The sequence below is a fragment of the Aotus nancymaae genome, unplaced genomic scaffold, assembly GCF_030222135.1.
Source record: "Aotus nancymaae isolate 86718 unplaced genomic scaffold, 86718_ANA_hifiasm-v0.15.2.pri h1tg000036l, whole genome shotgun sequence".
Lineage (NCBI taxonomy): Eukaryota > Metazoa > Chordata > Mammalia > Primates > Aotidae > Aotus > Aotus nancymaae.
Window position 1 is genome coordinate 49,509,042 of NW_026988450.1, and position 24,802 is coordinate 49,533,843.

The 24,802-nt window shown below is 42.5% G+C and overlaps 1 protein-coding gene across 1 annotated transcript in view; it reads right to left on the bottom strand.

Moving 5' to 3' along the window:
• Positions 1–24,802, bottom strand: part of SNX31 (sorting nexin 31) — a 77,144-nt gene that overhangs the window by 44,904 nt on the left and 7,438 nt on the right. The window contains exons 3-4 of the mRNA XM_021675738.2: positions 19,523–19,637; positions 13,197–13,261 (exon numbers count right to left, since the gene is read on the bottom strand). Coding sequence (XP_021531413.2) covers positions 13,197–13,261; positions 19,523–19,637 — 180 coding nt within the window. The remainder of the gene's footprint in view (positions 1–13,196; positions 13,262–19,522; positions 19,638–24,802) is intronic.

Here is a 24,802-nt window from a genome sequence, read left to right on the forward strand (position 1 = left end):
AGATCCCAAAAGTTCAAGGGCTCAGCTCCACAAGACTACCCCCTTTACATGCCAGCAGCGAATATGAGGCCCAAGTTACCCACATTTCTGCCCAGATGACTACAAATTCTGGTTTCCATGTCCCCATCACAGGTTTCATAGTTTGCTAGAACAACTCACAAAGCAGAAGAAAATGGTGAACTTACTATTACTCCCTTATCATAAAGGCTACAACTCAGAAACAGCCAAATGGAGGAGACACACACAGAGCAGGGTGCAGGTGGAGTTGCCATGGTCTCGTTGGGTGCCCCACCCTCCCAGCACCGCCACGTGTTCACCAACCTGGAAGCACTTCAAACCCCATTGCTTAGGGGTGGTTGTTTATGGAAGTGCCATTATGGAAGCTCCTCAAACCCCATTGCTTAGGGGTTTCTTATGGAAGTCCATGACATAGGCATAATTGATTAAATCATTGGCCACTGGTAACTAAACTCAATCTCCAGCCACTCTCCCTTCCCCGGAGGCTGAGGGTTGAGGGGACGGGTGGGGGCCGAAAGTCCCAATCCTCTAATCATGCTGTGGTCTCTCAGGTGACCAGTCCCCATCCTGATGCTACCTCAAAGCCCTTCAGCCAAGAGTCATCTCATCAGCATAAACTCAGGCAATGCTGAAAGGTGCTTATTAAGGATAATAAAAGGCAGTCCTAACACCAAGGAAATTCCCAGGAGCTCTGTGCCAGGAAGTGGGGACAAATATCAATTCTTTTTTTGAGATGGAATTTTGCTCTTGTTGCCCAGGCTGGAGTGCAATGGTGCAATCTTGGCTCACTGCGGCCTCTGCCTCCCAGGTTCAAGCAATTCTCCTGCCTCAGCCTCCTGAGTAGCTGGGATTACAGGTGTCTGCCACCATGCCAGGCTAAGTTTTGTATCTTTTTAGTAGAGACAGGGTTTCACCATGTTGGCCAGGCTGGTCTCGAACTTCTGACCTCATGTTTTGCCTGCCTCGGCCTCCCATGAAATTGGTTTTTTATTTTACCACGCCATATATGCAGTAATTTATGATTTTGCTACAGCAAAAATCTGAACTGCACGAACTGCGAGGCCAGTGAAGGGACGTGAGTTGCCATCTGGTGAGTGAGTTTCCATCTAAACGAGCAGCCCCAGCCGGACACAGCTCTGCAGGCTTAAGCATCCTGCGAGGGGAAGGATGTGTGCTAGAAGCAGGAACAAGTCTGGGGACCTGTGACATTCTCAGGATGGAGCTGGAGACATTGTCAGGCCATCAGAGTTCAGGGAAGCACTGGCTGAGCTGGTGCTCCAGTTGTCATAGGGAGAGGTAGGACCCTAGGAGGCAGCGGGTCCAGAGAGGCCAGTGGCTGCTTAGATGGGGCCTCACAGGGCAGCAATCTGGGTGTGGACCATTCCTCCGCATCTTCTGAAGGTGATGCTGTCAGTCCACAGACCTATTTTCATCTCTGGCTGATTGAGGTCACAGTCTTTCTCATCCCAGATTCCCTAAGAGGATTAAACTCTAATGCCCAAGGCATCTATAGTATACAATAAATTAACTTCTCTCCTAGGCATGCAGAATGGTACTGTCATACCTTGGGAAAATGGAGAAAGGAGCCACATCATCTTCCCTGTTCAGAGACTGCTATATAAGCCAGAATACTAGTCATGCAGCGCAGGTGGGAGTGGTGGGGAAGTAACCTCCTTTCTTTTTTTTAAGACTAATACATTTATGGTATACACTTGAATTTGTGGTGTGAAAATCTGATACCCATTGTGCACATTCTGTAACATGTTTAAAATAATTTCAACTTTCATTTTAGATTCAAGGGGTACACTTGCAGTTTTGTTACATGGGTTTACTGTGTGATGCTGAGGTTTGGGGTACAATTGATCCCATCACCTTCCAGGTCTCAGGATGAGAGACGGAAGATCCAAATGACCAATAAGGAGATTACTGGGGGATCACAAAGGTGGGGCTCAGGTCAGCAGACCAAGTGAGACCCTGTCCCCACCGCAGGCACAGCTCCCTTTTCCTCAGTCCCTCTGACCTTTCAGACACAACAGATGCTGCAGGCTTTGTAGGGACCTGGGGAACCCCAGCAACTCAATCACATTGCTCAGTTACCCCAAAAGGCTGATCACATTAGCAACAGGATTGTTTTTCATCATTTTGTTATCAAAGGGCAAGCTTTGACTTTACATTTTAATTCCCTTCCCCGACACGCTTACAATTACTAAATTTCTAAGATTCTGAATCTAAGTTCTTTAGTAGAGAAAATTTGCTCTCTTCTACATTCAAAGGATTAGTCCAAAAAAAGCAATATATTTATGTATTATATCTACATATATAAGAATTTGTGTATATCATTTATGGATAAAATATCTATATATTTGTTATATACAAATATTTTATTAGATCATGATCCTGATAATTGGGCTCATTGTTTCACATATAGTGGCTCACTTAATTCCTATAACAACCCCATGAGGCATATATACACTTTCTAATCCCATTATTTCTTCAGATGAAGCGAAGGTTCACAGAGGTTAAATAACTTGCCCAAGCCGGGCACAGTGGCTCACACTTGTAATCCCAGCACTTTGGAAGGCTGCAGTGGGTGGATCACCTGAGGTCAGGAGTTCAAGACCAGCCTGGCCAACATGGTAAAAACCTATCTCTATTAAAAAAAATAAAAATAAAAACAAAATTTTTAAAAATTAGCAGGTATGGTGATGGGTACCTGTAATCCCAGCTTCTTGGGAGCCTAATGCAGGAGAATTGCTTGAACCCAGGAGGCAGAGGTTGCACTGAGCTGAGATTGCACCACTGCACTCCAGCCTGGGTGACACAGCAAGACTTCATCTCAAAAACACACACACACACAAAATGAAAAACATAACTTATCCAAGGACACACTGCTAGTTGACGGCAGAGGCAAAACTCAAGGTCAGCTCCATGTGACTGTAGGCTCTAAATAGGGTCAACATCTCTCCCAGCTGGCCCAGGAGCCTGGCACCCCAGTGTGATAACTGCATCACTCTTTTCACGCTCAAAAGCTTCCCAGTTTGGACAAGCTATATGGCTGCCCGAGCTCTAAGCTGCCATGTGGTAAGCTGCCTCTCTCCATGTAGAAGACAGTTAATATTTGACTTAATGCCAACAGGTAAGAAATAACGGAGTCAAAGAAAGATTCAGGAAGGTGTTTTCAACACTCATATTCAGTCAGGTTCGAAGACGTCCGTATTTTCCATCTTAAACAATCTCTTGAGTCCATCTCCATCTCACCACCAGTACCTTGGACCCAGCTAACATCCCCTCTGCCCTAGACTCCACACTGCAATGGCCCCTTACAAGTCTCCTTGCTTCCATTACCCTCCTCTACCAAGCAGTCCTCACACAGCAGCCCAGCAAACCTAGAATTGTCCCTCTCTTGCTTAAAACCCTCCAGCATCCTCACATTATTCATAGGCCACCCAACTCTTTGCCGTTGGTCAGGAGGAGAGGAATTGGTGGCCACTGCCCCTGACTTTCTTTCCCCCTCCTGTCTAGCACATCCTCCAGGTGGCCATGCTCAGTTGAATTCTTACTCCCTCAGAAGGAGGAAGGGAGAGCAGGGTACTCACCTTCAGCTGGGGCTGCTAATCTTGAAGCAAATGGAGGGAAGCTCTGTGAGAATAAAGTCAATGTAAAGAGGAGCAGGGTTTGGGGTAGGGTGAGAAGTGGGAGTCAGCCAACCATCCATGACCTTTTAGTTAAATCAACAAATTTCCCTTTTGTGATTTTGGCCTTTACAGTAAAACCACCTGACTAATTGGAAGTAATTGAGTTCTACCTTCTCCACTCTAAATACTTATTTGTAGAATGTTTTTGGCTTTTTTTAATGCTTAAAGCCAGGTTAGATGACTGCCTAGACAATAAGCTTCATCAGAGCAGGATTATATAGTGAGTTAAGAGATAGTCATATATGCATGTGGTGAGTTTATCTTGAAGAGTGCCCTGTACAAATAAACATTTAATAATCTTTGTTCCACATTTCTCAAAATAATCCAAGTGAGAAGAGAAAAAGAACTAGCATAGTAGCGTCTAAAATGGGGCATTTGCTGGGTGCAAATCATGCCTGTAAACTCCAACACTTTGGGAGGCAGAGGTGGGCAGGTCATTTGAGGTCAGGAGTTTGAGACCAGCCTGGTCAACATAGTAAAACCCTGTCTCCACTAAAATACAAAACTTAGTTGGGCGTGGTGGCAGGAGCCTGCAATCTCAGATACTAGGAAGCCTGAGGCAGGAGAATTGCTTGAATCCAGGAGGTGGAGATTGCAGTGAGCCAAGATCGTACCACTGCACTCCAGCCTGGGTGGCAGAGCAAGACTCTCTCTCAAAATAAATAAAATAAAAGAAAATAAAATGGGACATTTAAAAATGGAGTGTTGATATATGTAACTTCCCTCTCTAGCCCACGATTGCATACTTATCCTACAGATATGTAAGAACAGAATATTAACGTTAAAGCCTCCAATGTAGCCGGGCACAGTGGCTCACACCTGTAATCCCAACACTTTGGGAGGCCAAGGCGGGCAGATTACCTGGGGTCAAAAGTTCAAGACTGGCCTGTCCTTGTCCAACATGGCAAAAACCCATCTCTACTAAAAATACAAAAAATTAGCCAGGTATGGTAGTGGGTGCTTGTAATCTCATCTACTTGGAAGGCTGAGGCAGGAGAATTGCTTGAACCCAGGAGGTGGAGGTTGCAGCGAGCCAACAAGAGGGAAACTTCATCTAAAAAAAACCAAAACCCTCCAATGTTCTGTTTTGATGTTGCAGCACTGGTTTGGATTGATGTAACCTTCTCTCAGTAGAGAACCTGCACATTAAGGGGAACAGGAAGTTAAAGAGCCACCCAGCCCGTAGCCATTGGTCAAGATGGACAAATCAGTTGGCAATTGCCCTCACCTTCCTTCCTCCTTTCATCGCTCCCTACCAGTTTGTATTACTCTGTTCTCACATTGCTATGAAGAAATACCTGAAACTGGGTAATTTTTATAAAGAAAAGAGGTTTAATTGGCTCACTGTTCTGCAGGCTATACAGAAAGCATGATGCTGGCATCTACTCAGCTTCTTGGAAGGCCTCAGGAAGCTTACAATCATGGTGGAATGTGAAGGGCAAGCAGGCATGTCTTACATGGCCGGAGCAGGGGCAAGGGTCGGGGGAGGTGCCACACACTTTTAAACAACCAGATCTCGTGAGAACTCACTCACCAACACAAGAACAGCAACAAGGGGATGGTGCTAAACCATTCATGAGAAACCGCCCCACGATCCAGTCACCTCCCACCAGGCTCCACCTCCAACACTGGGAATTACAATTCAACATGGGATTTGGGGAAAAACAGAAATCCAAACAGTTGCCTCACCCTGTGGAATTCTGACTCACATTCATCTTCAACCTCATCCACTTTCCCCAAGACTCCAGCCACACTCTCCTCCTCCCTCATTCCCACCAGCTAACCTCACCTCCTATTAGTCACAGAGAAAACAGCAAGAGGGGAACTTATTCTACTTCCACTCACGGCCCAGCCTTGGACCCTGCCTGTAGCCTTACTCCACCTTTCTTGTCTTGCACTCAATTTAAAAGGTGTCCTTCCTCTACCTGATCCCAGACCTCGTGCAGTTCTCCTCCCAGAAGGACTTGGCGCCACCGATTATCAAGGCCCCTCCTGCATACTCTCTTCTTCCACTTCTCCTTTTCTACGGGCTCCTACTCACCAGCAGGCAAACTTACTCAAGTCTCTGTCATTTAAAACAACAGAAAGTCAGAGACTTTGGGTAGATCATCTCCGAGGAAAAGAAGCTGACGTGCTTGACGATGGGGAAAATTCTGTTTTCAGCACTGCTATAGGTACAGAAGGAGTTAGTCATATGCTTTGGACAACTAAGCATATTTTTTTTCTTTTAAGTGATGCAGTTTTAACTCTGGCAAGGGGAGTGCAGGGTGGGGCAAGGGGAAGATGTTCAAGAAAGTAAAAATAACCATAGACATTATTTGGCTCTGCAGTAAAGAAACAATCCATCTTGTATAATTGACTAAGGACTTAATTTTTAAAAATTAAAGTTGGGGAGAAGGGAAGAACAGAAGAAGTGACACAAGAAAGCTGAAATCCTCACCCCCATCACAGTCAGTGGATAGGGTTTAAGAATTGAAGAATAAGGCCGGGCGCGGTGGCTCAAGCCTGTAATCCCAGCACTTTGGGAGGCCGAGGCGGGTGGATCACGAGGTCAAGAGATCGAGACCGTCCTGGTCAACATGGTGAAACCCCGTCTCTACAATACAAAAAATTAGCTGGGCATGGTGGCGCGTGCCTGTAATCCCAGCTACTCAGGAGGCTGAGGCAGGAGAATTGCCTGAACCCAGGAGGCGGAGGTTGCGGTGAGCCGTGATCGCGCCATTGCACTCCAGTCCGGGTAACGAGCGAAACTCCGCCTCAAAAAAAAAAAAAAAAAAAAAAAAAAAGAATTGAAGAATAATAGCTGGGTGCTGTGGCATATACCTGTAATCCCAGCTCCTGGGGAAGCTGAGGAGGGAGGATCACTTGAGCCCAGGAGATGGAGTCCTGGGCAACATAGTGAGATCCTGTATCTAGAAAAAATAAAACAAAGAATAAGAGATAGTCATATATGTATAGAATTAACTTTCATATTTTTAAGCATCTGAAGAGAAAGCCCTAAGATTTGAAAGTCGTTGCCTCTGGAGGACAGGGGAATGTTGTAATCCTTTTTATAGGATTTTTATTGTTATTGTTTACTGTCATTTTAAAATTTTTAACTTTTATTCCCTCCATGATATCTATTTAATTTCCCTAACTATAAGCACATTTTGCTTTGATAAGTTAACAAACATTTGAGAACAATACAAGAAGGAGAAGAATTGATGGCATCAAAAGGTCTTTGTGTGATGGGATCAAAGCAAGCACAAAACAGATCAAACAAGTTTAAAGTGGAAATCAAAGAACAATTTGGCTCTATTTGTGATATTTGAATTTTACTAGAATGTTTTAATGTATTTCTTATAAAATTCATGAAATGTAAGAGCAATACAAAAACACAATTGTGGGGAAAGTCAACCTGGTAGAATTGGATTGTATAAAAAACAAAACATTAAATAAGCTGCTATATTTTTTTTTGAGTCAGGGTCTTGCTCTGTTGCCCAGGTTGGAGTACAATGGGTTGATCATAGCTCACTGTAGCCTCCAAGCCCTGGGCTCAAGCAATCCTCCTGCCTCAGCCTCCAGAGTAGTTGGGGCTATAGATGTGTGCCACCACTCCCATCTAAGTATCTCTTCTTACTATTTTTTTGTGGAGACAGAATCTCACTATGTTGCCCAGGCTGGTCCTCAACTCCTGGCCTCAAGCAATCCTCCCACCTCAGCTCCCAAAGTTCTGGGATTACAAGTGTGAGCCACCACACTTGGCCCAGCCGCCATACTGACCTATGATGCATCAGGAATGAAAAAACTCAAGTCATACTAGAAAATTATCAAAAATACATTATTTTTTTTTTTAAAAAAACTCAAATTCTTCCAGTACCATGGGCTGTCTTAAGATGTTGTAGAATATGTGCTCTTTTTGAGTTGAATTTAACAACTGGAGAAATCTAGTTTTTCAAGGAGATCGGTGTGCTTTGTTGCTATTCTGCTCCGAGGCAGAGGAATGTGTAATAGCCACGGTGCCCACCCAAGAAAATCTATATGTGGACTCACCAGGCTCTAAACCTCCATCACATGCAAGGATGGGCCACTGTCATTTCTCTACAAGGGAAATGGAAAACATTCTTAAGAGGAAATGGGGAAACAGTCACTTCCCAGAGACCCCAAACGTAGCTGCAGTGGGCAAAACTTCCTAAATAAAGAAGTTTCCGCTAAGATCCCAGGCACACAGAAGCCACTCCAGATGCCTTCCTGGTCTTCTTCTCAAACATGCAGCTTCACACGGGGCCCTAGAACCCTCCAGTTTAAGAACCAGGAATATTTTTTAAAAAAATACTTCATCTAAAGATTTTAGCTTTGTCTTTTCAAAAGTCCCTTTATCTCTAAAGTGATGACAGCAAAGAAATCCAGAGCATGGTGAGTCAGAGGAGGTCCAGATGCACAAAGCAAGGGAGATGAGACAGGAGGCAGCAGCAGGCGGGCCACCACCAGTCTGGTCACATCTTAACCATCCACGGAGCAGGGGCTCTGGGCCCAGCCTCCCTGCATTTGGAACCCAGCTCTTCTGCTCACTAAATGACAGGAAAGCTTGTCCCTGGAGAAGCTGCTTAACCTAAAAAAGGGATAATACTAGCACGTCCCTCAACAAGTTAGGAGGAATAAATGAGATACTGTGTCTGAAGCACAGACCCTAACACAGTTGAAATACACATGTAGAGGCAAAACCCCATTTATTATGGCAGCTTGGCTTTGGTGTCATACTTGATAGAGGCTTTTCTCGGAAGGACTCCTGGACGGTCACACATGATCGTGTTTATAACATAGCGTGTCCCTGCCTGGAGGCAGGAAGATGCTCTTGGATTTGCCCAGCCCTGGAGAGCCAGGCCTGGAGCAGGTGATTATGTGGCTTATCCCTTGCTGTGAAAACATCTGGGGGGCAGGGGCAACTGCCTAACCCCAGCTCCTTGGGCTTCCTTTATGCTCTAGCAAGTCCACCAATTACAGCTGCTTGTTCCATCCTCCCAGCCTACCAACAGCCTGGCAGGAGCAATCTTGCTGCAAGCGCAGCCAGCCATTTCTCTCCTGCTTTTCTTACATCTGTTTACTGCCAGTAAATCACTCTGGCCCTGGAGGGTGGTCAGGGGAAGGGTCTGCTGGTCACAGAAGTAGACTCACTCTGAACAACAAGTGGCTACTGCTTCCCTTTCACTAATCAGTCTCCAGACCTCCAGATACCACATTTATTGATTTTTTTCTCCCAATGGGGTGAGGAAAGCTAGAGTATATATTATAATCTCTCCTTACCCACCCCTTCAAATGCCAACTTAGATATCATTCCCTTTAGAAGGTCTTCCTGACCCAGGCACCCTTCCTCCCTTGTCTTGCAGACACACACTCATCCTGTGGCAGTGCCTCCCAGCCCTCTTCTCACCAGGTCACACATAGAAAATGACAATATCAGTACTAGACACTGGGGCAAGTGGGCATGAAGCCACTGGAGGTGGCAGGGCCCAGGAAGGCTGCACCAGGGCTGAGGGAATGAAAATCCCAATGCATCCCTAGCCCTTTCCTGGAACATGATCCTGTATCAGAGTCCTAGGTCCTGTATCACAGGAGTGGGTCTATGGCATAGGGCTGTTACGTTAATTGACTTGCCCGGTGACTTTCAATCCCCACAACAAGACAGCAAACTCTTATGAGCTGGACTTGATAGTGACTTATTGGTGTGCCCTGTTTCTAGAGCAGCATCTGCTCACAGCTGCCATTCAATGCACAGTTATTGGATGTATGGACTGTAAATGACAGGATAAAACAGGACAGGGCACAGTGAACACAGGACAAACTTCCTGATTTAATTTCCTTTTCACGTTCGTAATATAAACGTCCGTTATCAACATCTTCCAGAGTAAAGTTACCTCTGTCCTGCCCTCTCTTTAGAGGCAAATAGAAAACAATGAAAAGGAAAGCATCTCTGAAGAAACTTACAAATAGTCCTGAGCCCGAGGTTTTCAGAAGGGCTGCCAAATGCAGTGAAAATTGAACCTGGTCAGGGAGGATAGAATTAGAGGTCTTAAGGTGCATGGAAGTCAAGCAATGCATAAGCCGCCTCATGCCTCAAAGCAGTTAATCACGCGGTGCTCAGCCTGTCTGGGAGCTACTCTGGGCCCCATCGGACATCACCTAGTGGCAGGGGATGCTCAAGAGAGGTAAAGAGGCTCCGTCTCTGCAAATAGCAATCTCTCAGCATGGCTGGGGAAAGAAAATGGACTGGCATTACAATTTTGCTTTTTAAAACCTATGTCTCGTCTGGGCGTGGTGGCTCACACCTATAATCCCAGCACTTTGGGAGGCTGAGACAGGTGGATTACCTGAGGTCAGGAGTTTAAGACCAGCCTAAGCAACATGGAGAAACCCCATCTCTACTAAAAATACAAAAATTAGTTAGGCATGGTGACACGTGCCTGTAATCTCAGCTACTCAGGAGGCTGAGGCAGGAGAATTGCTTGAACCCAAGAGGTAGAGGTAGTGATTACCTCATATCTATTAACATTGTGCCAGATGATATGCTTTAAGGGTATCAGTTACTTTAATCCTCAAAGCAACCCCAAGAAACAGGAGCTCTTCTCCTCATTTTACAGATGGGGAAACTGGGGTACAAAAAGGCTGAGTAAATTGTCCCAAGTCATATAAACCAAAAGTAGGACAGGCAAAATTTGAACCAAGGCCCTTTCACTACTTAGCCTGAACTCTTAACCCCTAAACTAAATTTGAGGCTGCTTATCTTAATCAAAGGATTCAGAAGGCTAGATCATGATATGAGGAGCTGGAGTTTAAAGCTTTGATGCTAGACAGTCTGCTCAGGCCTTAGGGAAGAGTGTTCATAAGAAAGTGCTCAGAAACAGAAACAAGATCTGGAAATGCAACAGATTCGATGAATTCAACTCAAGCCCCTCCCCAATGCTATGTGTCAGCAAACAGCTAGCTCACAACAGCAGCCCCTTTCAAAGCTGATTGATGACCTAAAGATAACTGGCAAGGGACCTATGTAAAACTCCTGCAAGAAAGGAAGAAAGAAACATGACAATGAAAGGCAAAAAACATATACCAAAAAAATTACATTATTACACAGATGAAAATGATGGATGTGTTGCTAAAAAGAAGGTGTTTCTGAATGAAGACCTCAAAGAATAAATTAAAGCCTCAAGAAAGAAGATAACCAAAAGATATAAAAGCGAGCTGGCAAAGTTCATGGAAGAAATGGAAGAGGAAAATAAAGCTATTACAAAAGTGAAAATTGCATTAGAAGAAGTAAAGAGAGACACTGAAAAACACAGCTAGAGGCATAAGGTTTTTGTATGAAGTCACAAAGCCAAAAAATTAAGGAACTAAAATCAGGTATAAAACCTTTCAAATTATCAGGAAAATAAGATATGCAAAACAAAGCTCGAAAACACTGAGTGATCCCATGAATGATCGAAAGCAAAACCCATAATGCACCCCAGAAAGATGACCAAAATAAAATCAACTTACCATTATATGTGCAGATATAGAATGATCTGCAAGACGTAGTTTTTAAAAGGTCAGTTTTTAGTTTTTTTTTTTTTTCTGAGACACAGTCTCGATCTGTTGCCCAGGCTGGAGTGCAGTGGCACGATCTCAGCTCACTGCAACCTCCACCTCCTGGGTTCAAGCAATTCTGCCTCAGCCTCCCAAGTAGCTGGGATTATAGGCATGTGCCACCATGTCTGGCTAATTTTTATATTTTTGTAGAGACAGAGTTTCACTATATTGGCCACTCTGGTCTTGAACTCCTGACCTCAGGTGATCTGCCCACCTCAGCCTCCCAAAGTGCTGGGATTACAGATGTGAGCAGCAGCACCTAGCCATTAAAAAGCAAGTTCAGGCCGGGTTCGGTGGCAAGACTCTGTCTCAAAAAAAAAAAAAAAGCAAGTTCAAAAAGTGTGTTGAGTGTTGTGTGCTTGTTTGTAAAATAAAATGGATATGGTTGTGTGTATGTGTGTGTGTACACACAAACGCACACACATATAGTCATATATCCCTTGATGACATTTTAGTCAACAGCAAACTGCACATATGACAGTGGTCCCATAAGATGCTAGTAGCATATTTTTACTGTGCTGTTTCTATGTTTAGATACACAAACACTTACCATGGTGTTATAATTGTCCACAGTATTAAGTACAGTAACAGAGTGTACAGGTTTGTAGCCTAGGGGCAGGCTCTACCATCTAGGTTTGTGTAATACACTCTACGGTGTTCACACAATGACAAAATCCCCTAATGATGCATTTATCAGAACGAATCCATTGTTAAATGACACATGGTTGTGTGTGTGTATGCATGTATATATGTATACATATGCATGCTTATATATGTGCTGAAATGTGTAGAAGAGCACATTAGACTATAAACAACAGTTGTCACTGAGGAGGGGGACCATGAGGAAGATAAGTCACTTTTCATTGTACACACTTGTGCTATTTGAATTTTACTACCATGACCACTTCTACAACAAACTTTTCAAAGAATAAGAAAGTATGCGTATATATATATACCATCAAGCAAATGTGAAAATATGAACCACCACAGAACAGAAGGCGCTAGGGCCATTTATCAGGTTGAGTGGGCCAGTAAATATACCAACACATTTCAACCCCGTCTACATGAAATTTCTTCTGAGAAACTGATGGGAATTTTTTTTATATAAATGAATAAATGAATGAATGAAATGTGTTCTAGTTTTTGCAAATCTGATCATTTCTCCCTGGCTAAGGATCCAGTTCACTAGTATCATATTGCTGTAGAACTTCCAATCCTTTCAGAGCTTTTCCAGCGAAGCTCATGCATACAGACATAACAATGTTTCTTTCCGTGTCATTAGAATGAGTGTTGTGTTAAACAAATGTACTTAGCAGTTTCAGCCTAGGGGCGAGTGACCCCATGATTCTTTAGAGCAACAAAGGAAAGGGAGTTGCTGTATGTCATTCTGTTCATGCTGCATTTTTTCTATGATTCATTTACGATAAAGGTAGGAGCAGAGAATATACAAGCAATCGCCAGCATGGCCTGCTCTCCTGATGTCTTCACTGTGGCCCACTTGGAAATCTCAGCTACAGAAGCAGGGTCACAGACATCCTATGAGATCCCTTCATGATAAAGGCTGCAGTTCTCATACTATACTTTAAGGTCCTCTTCTTCACGTCCTATTTTGAGATGTATAATTCTTAGGCTACAGAAAAAGGGATCTGCTTAATAAAATGAGCCAACAGTCAAGTGACACACTTCATTTTCCATCTAAAATCTAAACCTTCAAGAGAACAAAATAGGAACCATCCCCCGATTGACTTGAAATGAGTATATTTGGCCCAAGTCCAGGCTCTGTGGGGCTGTGGCCAGAGTGCACACATGGTTCATGTACACTTGGTTCATGAAGAGAGTGTCCTGCAGAGGAATGATGGCCCCAGTAAGGAAGAGCAAGCTTACCAGCTGTACCAGTTTTAAAAACTCAATGAAGACATCACTTCTCAACACGTTTGGGTCCATGGTTACTGAAAAACATGGATGGTGAGCCAGGTTAGCATGGGCTGGGCGAGGCCTTGCCTATTAATTGCTGTGTCCTCCAGAGATCACTCCATGCCTTGCCAGTGCTCTGTCTCCTCTCTGAAGTGATGAAGGTTGAGACCTTTCAGATACAGGAAAACCCCCAAAGCTTGCCTCCTACAGGCAGCCTTACCAACAGGAACCCATGACACCCATTCAGGGTGACAGTGTTCCCAGGCATCTCACTGTATTTATACATACCCATACTACTCAACATCCATTTTGCTGCCTTACCAGCATGATAATGAAGTTTATATGAAGAAGCAGAAAGATCTTAAAACCTGCATCTAGACTCCCAGCCTAGCAAGACACGGGGTAATTTGAAATTTTGATTTAACCAAGAAACATCGATTGAGAGCACCTCTTTGGAGTCTTGCCCTGACTCTCAGGCTGGAGTGTAGTGGCGTGATCTTGGCTCACTGCAATGTCTGCCCCCTGGGTTAAAGTGATTCTCCTGATTCAGCCTCCCAAGTAGCTGGAATTGTAGGCACCCACCACCATGCCCAGCTAATTTTTTTATTTTTAGTAGAAATGGGGTTTCGCCATGTTAGCCAGGCTGGTCTCAAACTCCCAGTCTCAGGTGATCCACCCACCTCAGCCTCCCAAAATGCTGAGATTACAGGCATGAGCCACAGTGCCTGGCTGAGAGCACCTCTTTGAATGATAAGAGTTCTCAAGACGTTACCGAAAAGAAGCAATGATAAGGCAGTCAAAGAGATTTAAAATATTTCATTCTTCTATATTTAATGAAAATATTTTCACCCTTAGTTTTAAAGCTCCTGATACAAACAGTCAGGAGCTATGGGAAGAGCAGATGAGGCAGACACACCCCCATGAGAACTGCAAGCCCACAAGGTATGGCCCAGCCTGGTTCCTCCTGGTTCACCCCCATTGCCACAGGTCCTCTCCTATCTCCTGTGCTTCAGCTACACTTACATACTTACTAAATGCTCCCAAATTTCCTTCTGTTTTCATTGCTGTTTTACCAATTTTTTTTTTTTTTTTTTGACAGAGTCTTGCTCTGTCACCCAGGCTAGAGTACAATGGCTCAATCTCAGCTCACTGCAACCTCCACCTCCCGGGTTCAAGCAATTCTCCTGCTTCAGTCGCCCAAGTAGCTGGGATTATAGGCATGCACCACCATACCTGACCTGTTTTACTAATTTCATCAAACATCCTCTACCAGCATTCAAAACTATCACTGACTTCACTGCAAGCTGTGCCTTTCCCAAATGATGTCATGCTTTTCAAAATAAACTAAGAGAGAAAGTCCCTGCAACACGAGAAATTATTTATAAAAAGCTTTCCACGCTGGGCACAGTTGCTCACGCCTGTAATCCCAGCACTTTGGGAGGCCAAGGCAGGCAGATCACAAAGTCAGGAGTTAGAGACCAGCCTGGCCAACATGGTGAAACCCCATCTTTACTAAAGATGCAAATAATTAGCTGGGCATGGTGGCATGCAACTGTAATCCCAGCTACTCAGGAGGCTGAGGCCGAAGAATCGCTTGAACCTGGGAGGTGGAGGTTACAGTGAGCCAAGATCGTGCCATTGCACTCCAGCCTGGGTGACAGTGAGAGACTCCATCTCAAAAAGAAAAAAAAAAAGGCATTTTGTCTTTTCTGAGGGGTAATTCTGGTGGAAGGTGGGGGGCAGGGAGAGCCCTTGCCTTATTTTCTGAAATATAATGGGGCATATAGGCAAACTATGAATAACTATATTCATTAACATAAATTCTTGGGAATGGGGAAAGCTGCTGAAAAAGGCATTCACCCAACTGGTATTCACTGCATGACTATTAAGTACCAGTACCAGGATAAAAAACTTTGCATATTTTAGCTTATCTAATCTTAATAACAAACTCCAAGGTAAATATTATCTCTGTTTCACGAATAAAGAAACTGAGGCTCAGAGAAGGTAGATATCTTGCCCAAGGCCACACAGCTGATGAGGAGCTAAAGTGCGATTTGACCCTGGGTCTGATTCTAGAACCTGTGCTCTGAGTCATGAGGCTAAGCTGCACCGTCTCCTTACTTGACCTTGTCAAAGATGGTACGCAAGTCATCTTGATGATGTGAATAAAGACCAGGCCTGGAAAAGTGAGCCCTTAAGCACTGTGATCATCTGTAAAAAAGCCAGGTATTAAAGGAGCATTTTGCTAAGACATGAGAAAACCAGTCAAGGGAGAACGAAAATTCAAAAGATATTGCATTTTGAACTTGAACTTTGAAAGAGCTCACTCAGCAGGTATAAAAAGAAGTATGGTCTCCTTGACAAAAAGGAAAAAAAAAAAAAAAAGAAAGAAAGAAAAAGAAAAAATTAATGGGAAATAGATGGCTTCAAGAAATTTTACTATGTTTAAGAAAAATATGCAGCCATGAAAAATAATGAGATAAATCTATGACTGCTGATGTAGACTGATCTCTAAGTTATATATTTTAAGAGAAAAAGTCAACTTACAAGACAAAGTCTTTCTTTAGCTATGAAGGACATTAGTATACTAGTTGGCGACATTTTGTTTATTTTTAGAGACAGGGTCTCCATCTGTCGCCCAGGCTGGAGTGCAGTTGCCCAAATCATAGCTCAGGAGGTAGAGACCTGCAGTGAGCTGTGATTGCACCACTGCACTTCAGCCTGGGTCACAAACAAGACACTGACTCTTAAAAAAATAAAAAGAGATGAGGTCTATGTTTCCAGGTTGGTCTGAAGTTCCTGGGCTCAAGGGATCCTCCTGCCTCAGCTTCCCAAAGTGTTGGGATTGCAGGTATGAGCCACCATGCCCAGCCTAAATGTCTCAGCAGTTATATGTTTGCTGACTTTATTTTATTTTTTGAGAGAGGGTCTTTATTGCTCAGGATGAAGTGCAGTGGTATGATCAGAGCTTACTGCAGCCTGAAACTCCTGGGCTCAAGCAGTCCTCCCATCTTAGCTTTCCAAGTAGGTGGGACTACAGGCATATGCCACTATACCCAGCTGATTTTTATTTTATTTTTATTTTTTGGTACAGACGGGGTCTTCTTATATTGCCCAGGCTGACCTTGAACTCCTGGGCTCAAGGGATCCTCCTGACTTAACCTCCCAAAGTGCTGGAATTACAGGCATGAGCTACCATGCCCAGCCTAATAGTTGGTGAAGTCTAAATAAGGTCTCTAGATAAATTATTGTATCAATGTTGTTTCCTGATTTGGACACATTGAATGTTATTGTATCAATGTTGTTTCCTGATTTGGACACATTGAACGTTATTGTATCAATGTTGTTTTCTGGTTTTGATACACTGAACATTATTGTATCAATGTTGGTTACTAGTTTTGATACATTGAACATTATTGTATCAATGTTGGTTCCTGATTTTGATAACTACACTGTGGTTATACAAGAGAGTCTCTGTGAGCTTAGGAAATACACAAAGTATTTTATTTTATTTACTTTTTTGAGATGCAGTTTCACTTGTTACCAAGGCTGGAGTGCAATGGCGCAATCTGGGCTCACTGCAGCATCCACCTCCTGGGTTCAAGTGATTCTCCAGCCTCGGCCTCCCAAGTAGCTGGCATTACAGGCACATGCCACCATACCTGGTTAATTTTTTGTACTTTTAGTAGAGACAGGGCTTTGCCATATAGGCCGAGCTGGTCTTGAACTCCTGGACTCAGGTGATCTGCTTACCTCAGCCTCCCAAAGTCACAAAGTATTTTAAAATAAGATGACTGAGGTATGTAACATTCAAGTGAGTTTTTAAAAAAGATATATAGGAATTAATATATACACATATACACAGAAGGAAAAAAGAATGATAAAATAAATGTAAAATGTGGATATCTTGGAAATATGAGTGGAGTATATAGAAATTCTTTGCATTATGTTTTTCAATTTTTCTGTAAATCAAACTTTCAGAATAAAAAGCTCCAAAATTCAGGTACGGAAAAGTATGTATAGTAAACCTCAATTTGTGTTGAGCAAAAAGGGACCTACATAAACGCAAATCACTGCTAGGGAATATACAAACAGCCTGGGGTGGAAGGGGCACTTAGCTTTCATTGTATATTCCTTTTCTTTTTCTTTTTTTTTTCTTTTTGAGACAAAATCTTGCTCTGCTGCCAGGCTAGAGTGCAGTGGGGTGACCTTGGCTCATGCAACCTCTGCCTCTGTGGTTCAAGCGATTCTCCTGCCTTAGCTTCCCGAGTAGCTGAGATTACAGGTGCGTGCCATCATGCCCAGCTAATTTTTGTATTTTTAGTAGATACAGGGTTTCACCATGTTGCCAGGATGGTCTTGATCTCTTGACCTCGTGATCCACCCACCTTGCCCCCCCTAAAGTGCTGGAATTACAGGTGTGAGCCACTGTGCCTGGCCTCCCATTGTATATTCTTTGGGGTAATTTATATTTAAAAAAAATATATTATGTGTATACACTTTCCCAATTTTAAAAAGTTTAAGTAAAAGTGCCAGTTTTTCCATTTCCCCTCGACATACTCTTTTCCGTGAGAGCTGTGTACAGCATTTCTAGGACCCAGGTGATGGGCAAGCTGTTATACCACGCTTCACGGGGGCCAGAGCTGAATGTCCTTGGTACCTTAGCATGGCTTCCTGGTAAGGACTAAGATGGAGGAACAAGCTCTGGCACTGCTAAGAAAGACCTCCAAGGTCTCTTAAGAGCTTTCCTGTAAGTGGTTCATCTCATCATTTTGTTCATTCCTAATTGAGAAACTTTTTTTTTTTAACCTCCCAACCAGAGCCAAAATACAGCACCCAGTATGACTCTAAACATAAAGTAGGCTGGGTGTGGTAGCTCACCCGTGTAATCCCAGCACTTTGGGAGGCTGAAGTGGACAGATCACTTGAGGTCAGCAGCTCGAGACCAGCCTGGCAAACATGGTGAAATCCCATCTCTACTTAAAAAAAAAAAAAAAAATTAGCTGACCACGGTGGGAAGTGCCAATAGTCCCAGTCTACTCGAGAGGCAGGAGAATCACTTGAATCTGGAAGGCAGAGGTTGCAGTGAGCTGAGATCATGCCACTGCACTCCAGCCTAGGCAATAGAGCGAGACTCTGTCTAAAAACAATAATAATAGTAATAATGATAAAATTAAATTAAATATTGTCTGGGTGCAGTGGTTCATAATCACAGCACTCCAGTACTTTGGGAGGCTGACATGGGAGGATTGCTTGAAGCCAGGAGTTTGAGACCATCCTGGGCAATATAGTAAGACCCCATCTCTATTAAAAAAAATTTTTTTTAATTGGCCAGGCATGGTGTGTTGCACATACAGTCCCAGGTACTTGGGAAGCTGCAGTGGGAGGATTGCTTGAGCCCAGGAGATCAAGGCTATAGTGAGCCATGATTATGCCACTGAACTCCAGCCTGGGCAACAGAGAAAGACCCTGTCTCAAAAAATCAAATCAAATCAAATCAGCAAACATATAACTGCTGAGACATTTAGGCTGGGTGTGGTGGCTCATACCTGTAATGCTAATACTTTAGGAAGTTGAAGCAGGAAGATGACTCGAGCCCAGGAATTTGAGACCAGCCTGGGCAACATAGTGAGACTTCATCTCTTTTTATTTTTTTTAGAGTCAGTGTCTTGCTGTGTCACCCAGGCTGGAGTACAGTGGTGTAATTATGGCTCACTGCAGCCTTGACCTCCTGTGCTCAAGCCATCCTCCCACCTCAGCTTCCTGAGTAGCTGGGATTACAGGCATGCACCACCACACCTGGCTAATTTTTTAAATTTTGTTTAGAAACAGGATCTCTCTATGTTGCTCAGGCTGGTCTCAAACTCCTGGCCTCAAGTGATCCTACTGCCTCGGTCTCCGAAAGTGCTGAGACTACAGGTGTGAGCCACCATGCTCAGCCAGATTTCATCTCTTTTATACAAAAAAGTATTTTAAAAACCAAATACAAAGAACACATATTATATGATCCCTTATATATGAAATGTCCAGAATAGGCAAATCTTTAGAGATAGAAATTAGAGTAGTAGTTGCCAGGGCCTGGTGCGGAGGGAAAGAGGAAGTGATTGCCAGTGGGTATGAGGTTTCTTTTGAGGGTGATGACAATATTCTAAAATTAAATTATGGTAATGGTTGCACAATAAATTATATAAATATATTTTAAAAGCATTGAATTGTACACTTTAGCAGGTGAATTTTGTGGCTTTACTTACACTGCAATAAATCTGTTTTTTTAAAAAAAACCTGCAAATACATACCATTTTGCAAATATTGTTCCAGCTGGTCCCTCCTCTCATCAGCCATAGCTGTGGTCATCGCCAAATAGTACTTTGGTGGGAAAGGTGGCAGGCAACTTCCAAAGACCCGCCTTAGCTGAAAGATCCAGAAAAATACAGTTAAGGTAGGCAAGCCTCCAATTCAGAGTTGATGAGATAACTAAAGCCTTCTCTTAGGGCAAGCCCCATCCCAGCACTTTATTTCAGATTAAGCCTTCCTGGTGGCCCAAAGGAGGAAAAGAGGACAATTTGATTTTCTTAAGGAGGAATTTATTTCAGTATATATCCTGGAGATGTTACTAGACAGATCACGGACCAGCAGCTCTGGTCTAAGTTTGGTAGAGCTGAGATGTATTTTTATTTTTCATTTGTTTTATAAGACTAGCCACTGCTCACATTATACAATATTATCTTGATTTATTACACATTAGTGTCTGTGATATCAATGACAACAGGAAATTAATTCCTCAACCCTACCTCCACCAAAGCTGAACTTGACAAATGCTTACACCTGCGTTACCTAATGTGGTAACATTAGTAACATTGCGGTAGCCACCAGACATCTGTGGTGAATGAGCACTTGAAACATGGCTAGTTGGATTGAGATGTATTGTAGGTGTAAAATACATTCCAAATTTCAAAGAAAAGAGAATGTAAAACATCTCGCTGATAATTTTTTATATTGATTACATGTTGAAATAATATTTTGGATATATTGAATTAAATAAAATATATTATTAAAATCAATTTCATCCATTTCCTTTTACTCTTTCTAACACGCCTATCAGAAAATTTTAAATTGCATAGGTGACTCGCATTATATTTCTATTGGACAGTGCTGGTTACAGAATTCCTATAAGGCTGACATATGATCCCAGTAGAAACCAGCCAGGTCCTTCTCCCCACTTACTCATATATGACCCATGACCATGGTCGTAATTATTTTTATGAAACCTAAAAAGTGGATGCGTTAAAAAATAATTTTAAAATTAAGAACTAAAAGTGTGCTTCTTTATACCAGCCCCACGCTTGCAGTGGCAGCTTAAAGGTAAGGCACAGAATCATTGTCTTGAAAATAAAAGAAAGGAAACCACTCAGAAACCCAGTCAGGTTTTAACATAGTACCTCTGAAGCAGGAAGGCTGAAATCTTACCATCACCATCCTCAGTGGTTTAAAGAAAATGAAAGATGGAATAAGAAAAATGAGGCTGCAAACAGTAAGAATTTTTAATTCCATGGCCTTTGTCACAAATATGGTGAGTATTTGGCAAATATTTACCTTGCATAGACCCTCACTTCAAAAAAGTCAAGAATCTGATGACTTCTCTCCATGCCCACCACCATCACCCTGGTCCAAGCCACTGTCATCTCCTTTCTAGATTATTGCAGTATTCTTCTAACAAGTCTCTCTGCTTCTACCCTTGACTCCTTCAGTCTATTCCTAACACAGCATTTAAAGTGATACTTTATTTTTTTATTTTATTTTTTTGAGACAGAGTCTTGCTCTGTCACCCCAGACTGGAGTGCAGTGGCATGATCTCGGCTTACTGCAACCTCTGCCTCCCAGGTTCAAGTGATTCTCCTGCCTCAGCCTCCTGAGTAGCTGGGATTACAGGTGTATGCCACCATTTCCCAGCTAATTTTTTGTGTTTTTGGTAGAGACAGGGTTTTGCCATGTTGCCCCAGCTGGTTTTGAACTCCTGACCTCAGGTAATCTGGCTACCTCGGCCTCCCAAAGTGCTGGGGTTACAAGTGTGAGCCACTGCACCCAGCCTGAAGTGATGCTTTAAAAATCTAAGTCAGCCAGGTGCAGTCATGCACACCTGTAGTCCCAGCTACTTGGGAGGCTGAGGCAGGAGGGTTGCTTGAGCCCAGGAGTTCAAGGCTGTAATGCACTATGACAGCCACTGCTCTCTAGCCTGGGCAATATAGCAAGACTCTATTATCTCTTAAAATAAGTAAGTCAGAACATTCCACTGCCCTGCTCAAAATCCTCCTCAACTTCTCATCTCACTCAAGTAAACCCAAAATTCTTACAATAACCTAAAACTGTGCCATCTAATATGGTGGGCATTTGCCAGCTGTGAGTAAATTTAAACCTAATTAAAATAATGTAAAAATTTAAAATTCTATCTTCAGTCTTGCTAGCTACATTTCAAATGCTTAATAGCCACTCGAAATATTGTAATTTGCTACTGAGTTGGGCAAAGCAGATATGTAGCATTTCCATTAGCACAAAAGTTCCATTGGAAAACATTGGTCTAACATCTGGAGAGGTTATTAACTGCCTGCCTGGGGGCAAAACATAGTTCCTTGATGCATTTTTTTGGTGGTTGTTTGATTTTTAGATAACTGGAATTTGGTGCCAGCAGTTATTCATGTGATTTAAAATTTTAAAAACTTGTGTCTTGAAGAGAATACAGAATATTACAAACAGTTTGGAAGACAGTTTGGCAATTTCTTACAAAGCTAAATATAGTCTCACTACATAATCCAGCAATAAATACCCAAATGATTTGAAAACTGTCCATACAAAATGTTTATGGCAACTTTATTCATAACCCCCAAATGTTTATGGTAAGTTTATTCATAACCCCCAAAACTTAAACGACAAAGACATCCTTCAATCTGTGAATGAATAAGCAGATTGTGATATGCCCATACAATGAAGTGTTATTCAGAAATAAAAAGAAAATATGCTATCAAAACACAAAAGACATGAATGAAACATAAATAAATATTGCTAAGTGACAGAAGTCAGTCTGAAAAAGTTATATACTATACAATTTCAATTATGTGACATTCTGGAAAAGGCAAAAGTATAGAGACTTTATAAAAAGATCAACAGCCACCAGCTTTTGGGGTAGGGAGGTACTGAATAGCTGAAATACACGGCATTTTTTAGGGCAATGTAACTAGTGTATATAAAACTACAATTGTGGATACATGACACTATGCATTAGTCAAAATTAACTGAACTTTACAACAGAAGCTTAATGTTTCCAAATATTTTTAGAAATAATTTAGGAGGTTGTGAGAATCTGAGGATGGAATGTAGAATGTGATAAAACTATATTACAAATGTATGAAACCAACTCACCAAACGTGGTGAGGAACAAAGTGCTGACCTAAGTCACTTTGAAAATGAGCGAAGTCTGTAAAACGAAAGGCAAAGAAAGTAACTGTATGCAGGCATCGAACTCTGGTTGCTAAAGTTGTTTCCCACAGGAGTATAGGTTAACAGCACTATCCTACTAGGTGTGTATACAGAATCAAACAATTAAGTAAATGAATGGCAGATAGTGGGAGTCAGGTTTCCAACCATTACAGTGGGAATTTACACATAAGGGGAAGAGGCTAGAATGATCCACGTGGTAACGCACTAGAGTTGAATATATTAGTATAACCTCGTGTTTAGTTTAATATAGATACAGATGATTACATACAGAAATATTTATACATATGTCTGTATACACGGGTTAGTATACACACATCTATTTCCTTGCTCTGTCAGCTGAGAGGACCTAGATGCAACAACACTCCAGTAGCAATGAACATCTCCAGTGCCCAGATCTTAGTTTCCAACACCATTCTACAATAAATAGAACCAAGGATCCATGGAAAAATGACCGACTCTAGGACTGAGACAGGAAATATACAAGATGAGCCTGGAGTACCTTGTAGCTCCAGAAAGTAAGGAAACAGTCAAAACAAATTTAAAAAAAAAAAAAAAAAAAACCAGGAATGGGAGTATGCCAGAAACAAAGGAGCAAAATGAAAGAGCTTCCATGGAACAAGATGGAACAATTTGACCAACCAAGTAGTAGTGAAATACATACCCAAAGCATAAAGTGAATATCCATGAGTCCTTATAGACTTGTTATTAAACAGGAGCAACTAGACAAATCTCTTGGGCAGAAGAACATCAGATAATGTCTATAGATACTCACTCCTCCAGGAGGGGGAACATAAATCCCCACTCTAAGTATGGGCTGCATGTAGTGACTTCCTTCCAAAGAGGACACTATGGAAGGAGAGGATGAAAGAGTAACTTCATTGTGGAGAAACCTGACAAACACTATCACGCCCAGGTGATGAAGATCAAAACCTGACAAACACTACCTCGCCCAGGTGATGAAGATCAACATCAAGAGTGTAAGTCAGATGATAGTAGGTACCCTTGATACGACGTGATTAGAGTGGTACTTTATCTCTGGGGTCTTCATCCCCCACAACCCATAACCTCCATCTAATCATGTGAAAAATATAAGATAAATTCCAAGAAGGATATTCTACAAAATATCTGACAAGTACATCTTAGAATTAGCAAGGTCATTAAAAATTAAAAAAAAAAAAAAAAAAATCCAAGTAACTGTCACAGTCAAGAGGAACTTGAGATCTAACAACTCAATGTAATGTGGTGCCATGGCCGGGATCCTGGAAAAGCAACAGGACATTAGGTAAATACTAAGGAAGTCTGAAGAAGTATAAATCGTAGTTAATAAGAATGTATCAGGCTGGGCGCGGTGGCTCACGCCCGTAATCCCAGCACTTTGGGAGGCCGAGGCGGGTGGATCACGAGGTCAAGAAATTGAGACCATCCTGGTCAACATGGTGAAACCCCGTCTCTACTAAAAATACAAAAAATTAGCTGGACATGGTGGTGCGTGCCTGTAATCCCAGCTACTCAGGAGGCTGAGGCAGGAGAATTGCCTGAACCCAGGAGGCGGAGGTTGCGGTGAGCCGAGATCGCGCCATTGCACTACAGACTGGGTAACAAGAGTGAAACTCCGTCTCAAAAAAAAAAAAAAAGAATGTATCAATACTGATTTGTTAATTGTAATAAAGGTACCATATTAATATAAAACCTTAATAATAGAGGAAACTCGTGTAGACTATGTGAAAACCCTCTGTACTATCTTTTCTGCAAAATAAAATTGTTTCAAAAAATAAAGCTTTAAAAAAAAAATAACTGATGTTCTGACTTCTCTTGAAAACTGAGAAGATCTGAAATCCCATTAGGCAACTGTCTTGTGAGGGGACGTACGCCATTCCGCCCACGCTCCACTGTCTTTCACCTGATCCTCATCTCTCATTTAAAGTACTTGCTGGTTGGCTGCGGTGGCTCATGCCTATCATCCCAACACTTTGGGAGGCCTAGGTGGGCAGACTGCTTGAGCACATGAATTTGAGACCAGCCTGGGTAACAGGGCAAGATGTTGTCTCTACTAAAAATACAGAAGATTAGCCAAGTGTGGTTGC